At 38.6% G+C, this 9399-nt stretch overlaps 1 protein-coding gene across 4 annotated transcripts in view; it reads left to right on the top strand.

Annotated features, from left to right (window-relative positions):
- The window catches only part of PTN (pleiotrophin), a 96310-nt gene extending 87170 nt beyond the window's left edge, over nt 1-9140 (top strand). For 3 of the 4 annotated variants that reach the window (XM_057733920.1, XM_057733922.1, XM_057733921.1), the window contains one exon: nt 8410-9140. In XM_057733920.1, the coding sequence (XP_057589903.1) occupies nt 8410-8465 (56 nt within the window). In that variant the 3' untranslated portion in view covers nt 8466-9140. The remainder of the gene's footprint in view (nt 1-8409) is intronic. The other variant, XM_057733923.1, reaches the window with a different exon arrangement.
- The last annotated feature ends 259 nt before the right edge of the window (nt 9141-9399 follow it).

Genomic DNA, 9399 nt, shown 5'->3' on the forward strand with positions numbered 1-9399 from the left:
TGTTTTCCTTCTGTAACTATATACAAGTGAGAAAGCCCTAGATTAAAGGATGTACGGATGAAGTACCTTTCTTCACTGCTCTTCTCTCTTGTGACTCTCAGAGAAAAAATCCACAAAACTTTTCCGTTGTTTTTACATTTTCAAACACATGAATAGGTGTAGCTGATACATAAGGACAATGTGAACGTGCTGAGCTCAAAAGAGGGGTTTGACTTGGTGACTCTCTACCTGGCACACACATGCGCATAGGTCAAATCACAGTGTGACCCCAGCACACTGGTGTCTATGGTATAAAGGAAGCACATCTGAGAGGATTCCTTTCTTGATAGGCTGGAGAAACCAATAGCTATCTCAACCTTTTCCTTCAAAGAAGAGGAAATGGAGAGAGAAAAGAGGCTGAAAAGAGGAGTCTTTGGGTGAAAGGAGAAGGGCTTCATCTACTGATCCGGCGAGAATTGCTTTGGAAAATAACTGACATGCTTAGGGACTTTTACTAAGCTTGCTTGGGGTGGTTGATGAAATAATTTCTTCATCTCCACTGAACCTTCTGTTAAGTCCCCATTACTCACCACTGCTTTCATGGCTGAACTCGCTAGTCTGAGGCTGCGCCGTTAAGTGCCAAGTCACCTCTTACAGTAAATGGGGACAAAACAGGTTCATCAAAGGGTCCCAACATGTTTAGCTTGTGTCTAGACACAGATGTATGCTAGTTTTCATGCACATCTACTTGATGTCAGAAAGCAAACTTGTGTGGAAGGGCAGATAGTTGGGAGGGAGTGCTAGGTATCGCTGTGAAATAGAGCTGATAAGCAAAAACGAAGGTGGACCCTGAGGGAAAGAACGGCTCTCAGCATGCGGGCAGCACTGGGGCGCAGCCGTATGCAGGTGGACACGTATGTACAGAGGTAGGTGTTTATGCCATACGTAATCCTAGAAGTAAATGTATCGAGTCCATAAAAGAGGAATTGAAGCAAGTGACATTACAAAATAAGAACTCAAAGAGGAAACAATGTATTAGTACATAGATGTTGGCCCGAACCATATCTGAGAATACTATCTTAAGAGCAAAAATTTAATAGATTATACTTTCGATTTTTAAATATATAGAAATTTCTTCCTGTGTTGTGCCACTTAATAGATGCTACCCCAATTTAACCTGAAGTATTGGGAGTTTTAATGAATGGTGCCACGCAGGGAAGCCTAGCCAGCTAGTACCTGGATCCCTGGTGGATCACTGAGTTGTACATTTCCAATTCAGCAAGCCTTGTTATCAGTTCTGAGACACAGCTGGCATGGTGCGAGGAATTAGGTATTTCCAGGTGACTAGGCAGCTCATTCTTAAGCACAGGTGAGTTGCTTTAAATAGGTTCATGAAGCATTCAAAGGGTGTTGGTGGTATCCAGACTTTGGGGCTTATTTGCACTGCGATGTTACTGTTGAACAGTAATCTGATCCTTTTCCTGCACTCAGGTTCCATGATTTATTGAAAGTGTCTGCACAGGTTAGCTTTAGGGCTCTCTGTGGGTGCTTCCCGCAGTCCCTGTCTGCCGGCACACTTGACTCTGAATTTTCAGCGTCCATTTCTGAGTGTTCATACCTTCCTCATATAGGAATTCTACCTCTTAGAAGGTACAAATCTTTCTCTTATTCTAATCATAGTTCTTCCCATTGGTTTAATGACCCAAAGCCATTTTATTTGAATCAGTAGCAAACACAGGTTGACTCAGTTGAAATCCAAGCTCCTCTCAAATCATTTCATCTTTTAATTTTCTTTTTATGTTTTTTGTATATGCCATAGGTCATCTAAAAAAAAAAAATGACACCAAGACATTTTGCCAAGAAAATGTGATCAGCTTATCCCAGAATTTTCAGCTCTTCTACTTTGTAGAACAACATCTCCTCTTAAGGTCTTCAGAAAATCTTTAAATTGATATCTTTCTTTCAATGCCCACTCATGACCTTATTTCTTCCAGATTTCCCTAATATTGGAAGTGGGAGTGGGTGTTTATTTGTTCCAACCACATGGCAATCCTATTTCTAAAAGGGCCTGTGAATAGATGGTAAAGAGATGATGCATTCTGTTTATTTGTCTTTTGAGAACAAGTTTGCTGCAGATAAAAAATCTAAACTGGTACTTTCTTTCAAGAAATAAATATGCTATTTCATACTTAGAGGTTTAAAAATATCCTGTCCAACTGACCAACAAAAGAAGAAAGGTTAAAAAAAATAAGGATGGGGGTATCATAAAGGAATACTACTTGGTCATGTTTCAAAGTTTATGGAGTGGCCTGAAAATTACTACAATAGAACTTTTAGTTTAATATACTTTATCAACTGTCAATATGTTCCTAAAGTATATATTACATATATTTATAGAAAGGAAACATAAATAGAACTTGCTGCTAAAAGTGTTATCTCTATAGTGTGAAACCATGGGTAATTTCTTTACCATATGTTTCTTATTTCTGTATAAGATGATATTACTTTAAAACTGGAAAGCTAACTAATATTTTTTAAGAAGAATGAAATAACTCAGAGAAGGGAAACTCTCTCCCCCCTCAGGCTAAATCAACTATAGACGTACTTTTTCTCCCTACTAATTCATTCTCTTTTACATCACATACATCTGCGATGTAGCAAGAGAAATAGGGAATGAAGCCATAAAAATAGCTGCCATATACACGTCATCTTGAATACAAATATACACTTTCAGAGGACTTCACAACTTTGAAATACTCTCACTTAAAGCAATCTTGAAAACACTGCTTATAATGTACGCTCTGTGACAGCAGAATTGTCTTGTTTGCCTTTATATCCCAGCATCTAGAAGAGCACCAGATATGTAGTGGATATACAGTGTGTATTTGCTATGTGAAATTTTTTTGTGGTATTAGAAAATGGGATCTTGGAGGTCATAATCTTACATGATATTCACGGTGGCCCTATGAGGAGGATATACCAGGTTTTATTATCCCCAATTTACAGGAAACAGATGCAGAATGATTGATTTGCCCAAGATCACAGAGCTGGTAAATGGCAGACATCAATCAGAACCAATTCTCTGGCGAAGACTTGGTTCTCAATACCATCTTAACAGAACTTATATCCTCGTTGCCTAACTAAACAAATGGCCATTGTTGCCACTTATTTCTTCAATGTCCATCAAGATTTTGTTTTCTATTCAGTGTAGAAAAATATATATGGGCTCAGAATTTATTCTAGCATAGCTCATATTAATTCTCATTCTTCTCACTGCCTCTCTTCTTTACTATCAGTAGTTGCTATGCATTGAAAGAATTTTCTTGGCTAGAGTTTGAGTTTTCTACATAAAATATGGTAAAGATGGCACTCCAGGTGCTGTGATTCTTAGCAATATGAAAATCCTGAATTCTTTCTAGAGTATTTCTTTTTAGGAAAGTCTTAGGAGTTTCTGAAAACTTTCAAATATATCTCAAAAAAAAAAAACCCTGCTTCTATTCAAATAATACAAAGTTTTACATACATACCATGAGAGAGAGAGAGAGAGATAAGTACTTTCCTCCATCAACTCAAAAACTGGCCAAAGAAAGGATGAAATTTGGGAAACCCAGGAAATTAAAACACACCAAGGGCACCACTGTGAGTTTCCAGTGTGGCAGTGTCCCCGTAGCCATCATTCTGGGGAACAGAATAAGCCCTTCGCTCTCATGTTTTGACAATGGCTCATTTCCTGTTTGCACCCATTTCTGCTTCACAACCTCAATCCAGGTGGGGAAGAGTGATAGCAGCTTGGGGTGTTATTTGATGTATAGTGTGTGTGTGTACTTCTTTCCTTTGACGTGGCTCTTTTAAGCGTGAATTAAGGTGCCCTACTATTTCAAGTCAGGACAGTGAGCACATGGGCTCTTAAAACCTTTGAGAATAGCCACTGTAAGACTTCATTACAAAGCACTTTGTTTTACCCAGTTAGACCCCTGCTCTAAGCCAGTTCATGACCCTTATGCTTAGAGGAAAGGTTTCTTTCACCGTAACCTTGAAAGGCTACTAAAATTAGACACTACTTTTACCCACAGAGTTAATTCAGGACTTTAAAGACAAGAAAAAAGTTGAGAAGTTTGGATAAATTTCATGTATATGCGAGGGTGAGTCGAAAATTATCCACACTCCTGTTATATTCAAAGTTATGTAAATTCTACAGCCAGAGTGCAGATAATTTTTGACTCAATCTCGTATGTTTGTAAATTATTCTTCATAAAAAATTCTTCAAATACTATTTAAAGAAGAACTTTAAATATTTCTCTGAAATATTACAAGATTCTGGTTGATTTATACTTCTTACTTTACTCCAGAAATACTACTTTTCTATATTCTAATGAGTTGACTTTTTATTTCCCTTCAAGGGTTTATTGCTTCACTCTGTATGCAACAGATATTTTCTTCATTTCACATATGAGGCTTATCATGTGCCAGGCACTGAAGACACAGATGCAAAAGGCAAACATAGTTTCTACCCTCGTAGGAAGGGAAAAGTGCATATCAAATAATTCGATACAATAGTCCGAGCAATGAGAGGTGCAATGGAAGTGTCTAACCATGGGTGGAATATGCTTAGCCTGGGAGTTTGGAAAGAGCTTCCTTGAAAAAGTGAAATTGAAGATCTTAAGGATGAGTTTGATGTTGGCTAAGCAAAGTTAGGATATTAGGAATAAAAACACTCAGGTAAAAAGAACATAGTATGTAAAGACTGAGGTGGAAATAACCAAGGAAAATTTGAGGAACCTCCATAAGGAAAATGGGTGCATAAGGAAAATGGTAAGCCAGTGAGGCATGGGTTCTTGCCGTGCTGCTGATTTATTTAGTTCACTGAAGACTTATTAGCCAGCTATAATACACTAAGCACTATGCTGTGGGCTAGGGGTTTAACAGTAGTAGAGATTCTGCTCCCTCACAGCTTATACTTTGGTGGCAATTACAGTACTAGAGATAAGTGCTTTGATAGGGGAAATAAAGGTAATAGGCTTGTAACTCAGACCAATGGGTTAACAAACTAGAAGTGGTGTCAAAAGTGGTACCTGAAGGACTGGAGGCATTAACAAGACGGAGGTGGGGGTGGAAGTGTGGACTTGATGGAGTGAAGAGTGGGTTTGAAGGCCAAAGACTGGAAGAAAAAGATGAAAGATGTGCATGGAGAATTAAAATAAGCGTTAAGTGTAGAGATTCAAATGAAGGGAGGTGATCTGAACAATGGGCAACATACAAGCACAAAGTAAGACCAGTGGGTATTTACTACAGATGTGATGATTAGTGGAGGCAGTGCTGTGCTGTGCAAAGAAGTCAAGGAGTCAGGGAACGGCCCCTCATCTGATTCTACTGCTGGATCATTGTAGACCTTGAGGAATCACTGACACTCTTTTGGCCTCTCTTTCTGCATCGATTACCTAGGGGAGTTGGATTAAGTTCTTTCTTGATCATAGATTCTATGATACTATTTAAAAACCCTCAGGTAGACAGGGTAAAGCTTGAGAGGATGTTCACAAGTCTTTGAGGCCACAGAGACAAGTAGTGACAAAGCTTATTTTTTTAAATTAATTAATTAATTAATTTTATTGGCTGCGTTGGGTCTTCTTTGCTGTGCGCGGGCTTTCTTTTTAGTTGCGGTGAGTGGGGGCCACTCTTTGCCGCGGTGCGCGGGCTACTCATTGCCGTGGCTTCTCCGATTGCGGAGCACGGGCTCTAGGTGTGTGGGCCTCAGTAGTTGCAGCACATGGGCTCAATAGCTGTGGCTCACGGGCTCTAAAGCGCAGGCTCAATAGTTGTGGCGCATGGGCTCAGTTGCTCTGCGGCATGTGGGATCCTCCTGGAGCAGGGATCAAACCTGTGTCTCCTGCATTGGCAGGCGGATTCTCAACCACTGCGCCACCTAGGAAGCCTGACAAAGCTCATTTTGTCTGTCAGTAAAATGTATATAAAAGTCACAATGTGAGAAATCAAATTGACTTTATACAAATGCAAACTCTTCCTTCTTTCCACTAGCTTTTACTGAAGACTTCGTATTTTTCTGTTTAGATTGAACCCAGAGTGGACTTAAGGGGTGTGGTGTGTCAAAGGAATGCCATGATGCTTTGTCAGTTGCATCAAAAAATAAATTGATTGATATAGCGCAGATAATATGGACGATTGATTTCTTAGTATTTAGCAAGTTGTTAATTGATGAATATAAAAGAAATGTCAGGCTCAGGTAACAGAGAGAGGTTGTGCTCTTGCCTTTGCCAAGGAGACTGAGGAGAGATTCCCATTCCCAAAGTGTTCCCTGTGGTAAACAACCTACATTAGTTGGATCAAATAGTGTCCAATATTCAGAATAACTTTAAATCTTATGAAATAAAATTTTACAAACACCTGATCAGTATGGGATTTACTTACATATGAAATAGACATGCTAGCCAAAATATGCAAATTGTTGCCCCAAATATCCACTCTGCTGGAGAGCTAGAGAATTATAAATTACTAAGCCTTCCCCAGTGAGGGATTTGGAGAAGATGAGACAAGGGAAACCAGAGTTATATTTCAATTGTCATCCTAGGTTATTCCCTGAGGGTATCATTTTAATGTACAGCTGTTACTTCAAATGTCAACCAAAGATTGGGAATTATTAGACATATAGATATTATTTGTTCAGAAATTGAACAGAAAACCTTCTTTGACCTGAGCGGTATCTTTCAACTTGGAAGTTCTAGTCATCTCATCTTTAACAGATTAAAAAAAAAAAGGAAGACATAATGACAAGTAAAAATAGAATAAAAAATTGTGACTTCAGTATGGAGAGGGGAAATTTTGAGGATATACATGAACAAAAAGAATACTTGTGAGCAGTAATTTAGCAAGATTTTAGCAGCTCCTGAGCTAAGTGTATGTGTTGCACCCTTGAAACTTGAGTAAAAGAAGTTTAGGACAATCGCTTTGTACAGAAATACTGCTTTGCTTAGTATGTAATGGACTTTGGAACTTATCTCAAGAGGTGGTAAGGATAAGAATGGAAAAAGTTCAAGCTCTGCTTTAATATAAGCTGGCTTTTGTACACCATTTGTGGTTGGTGTCATGTCCCCTCTCATCATAAGCCTTGTGACCCTCTTAGACACGTGCCCTGTGAGCCAATGAATAAATCCCTAATCCCTGCCGGCCATTGTTTTCGTCCTGATGTTCCTCTGTTGCTTAGCACCTTAAATGACCTGCTCAGTGCATATGTCTCGGAGATGACAAAGAGTATTAATCTTACAGAGAAATTACCTCTTGTTTTTAGTCTACTATCACACTAATGATAACTGCCAACATTTACTGGCACATGTTCTTGTGCCATGTTCTGTTCTCAGTGGATTTTATACAACTCATGGAATTTGGATATGAACATTACAAAGTGGTACTATTCATATGCCCGTTCACAAGTGAGGAATCTGAGACATAGATACACAAATTAGCTTTCTCAGAGTCTTATAGTAACTAGCGATGGAGCCAGAATTTAAACCTCAGCAGTCTGGCTCCAGGCCCTAACCCACACATTTCTGCCACTGTTGTGGACCGAATGAGGGAAGTATCTTAGAAACGTTTAGCGATATCCTTTCACTCGTTAGCCTGGTGATGCTGGCCACTCCTATCGTTGGAGCCAAAGCTGACATGTCCTATTCTATACTGCATCCTCCTAGGCTTAGGAAAAGAGAGACGGCAGAGGACTGAGTGGAAAAGGATCAAGTCTTTGATTTAAATCCTCATAGTTTTACCTGCCTGGTTTAACCCAGGCTGCTACATTCCACTAGCTTCATCCAAGGCTAAGAGCCTTCTTAGGTCCAAGCTCCATGTTTGGTAGGTTCAGAGGTGGTCCTTCACATATGCATAGCTGGCCAAAAGTATAAACAGAGGGAAAATCAGGAGTGGAAGCACTTGAAAATTGTTTGCCAGGAAAAAATGCTTATCAACAGTCCCATGGAAAGGGAATGTGGGAGATGAGGGGCTAAGGAAGCATTTGTAGCTCTCCATTGAGCAATGACCTGGCTTATTCTCTCAGAGAGGCAGGCTGTGTTTCTATTTTCTAAGTAGGACCCCCAGACAGTATGTTGTTTATCAAATGGGGGCAACCAGTAAGATAACAGGCATTTATAGGTGTTCACACAGGGAGGTAAGCTGTATTACTGCTGCCTATTCTCATAGGCATTCTCCTGGCAAAAGCACAAAAGCAGACACACACACACACACACACACACACACACACACACACACACACACACACACACACACACACACACACAGAGAGAGACATGTACTTTGTCTATGTATCTAATCATTTCATTCCTGGCCATTTATAAGATAAGTGGCTCCCTCCCTCATAGCTTACTAATGTGATGCTTTTTCTTCTCTTTCTTTTATTTTTAATCACAGCAGAATCTAAGAAGAAGAAAAAGGAAGGCAAGAAACAGGAGAAGATGCTGGACTAAAAGATGCCATCTTCTGTGGACCACGAAAAGGACAACAGCAAACAGGATCAGTTAACTATTGCATTTATATCTACCATAGGCTTTTTATTCAAAAATTATCTATAGCTTAAGTACACAATAGGCAGAAACAAAAAGAAAAGAAAAATTTTGTAGTAGCATTTTTTTAAATGTATACCATAGTACAACTAGGGCTTATAATAAAGGACTGTAATCCTATTTAGAAAGTTGACTTATAGGACATGATAAGTGATAGAAAATTGAGGTAAGTTTTTTGAAGTTATGTGATATTTTACATTTAAAATCTTTTTTTACACTTTTTTTTCCTTTTGGCAGCAATTTAAATGTTATGACCATGTAAACTACTTCTCTTGTTAGGTAATTTTTTTCACCTAGACTTTTTTTCCCAATTGAGAAAAATATCTACTAAACAAAGCAGCAATAAAATATGATCATCCTATTTGAGGAAAATATCTTTTTTTCTGCCAGTGGATTTTAAAAAAATTTTAGTCAGCAAAATGAGGGGAGGGGGGTCGTAGTTCAATGTTGACTTTTTTAAAAAGAAAATCATTAAAACATGCAGTTATTTCACTTTGGCAGAAATATTTGTTTTCTTGAAAAATTATTTTTCCATATGAGGAAAAAAAAAAGAGTAGGAAAATAAATCAAGGTGATGCTGAAAAAAAAGATGCTTTTGTGTGTGATAATTTGATATTGTAACCCTCCTCCGTTTGTCACCTACACTGCCCCAGCCAACCTGTTACAGTGAGAACTGATCATACAAACTAATTAAATCATTCTTGGGCATAAAATGTTATAGAGGGTTTACATAGATGTAGCTGTAGCTGTAGATCTATAACTATATATTTTAACTTTCTATCAGTAGGTTAGACTGGTGCTGCTAAATTAAACGAAAGTTCCAAAGTAGTCTAGGGTA

This window comes from Hippopotamus amphibius, chromosome 4, assembly GCF_030028045.1.
Source record: "Hippopotamus amphibius kiboko isolate mHipAmp2 chromosome 4, mHipAmp2.hap2, whole genome shotgun sequence".
Lineage (NCBI taxonomy): Eukaryota > Metazoa > Chordata > Mammalia > Artiodactyla > Hippopotamidae > Hippopotamus > Hippopotamus amphibius.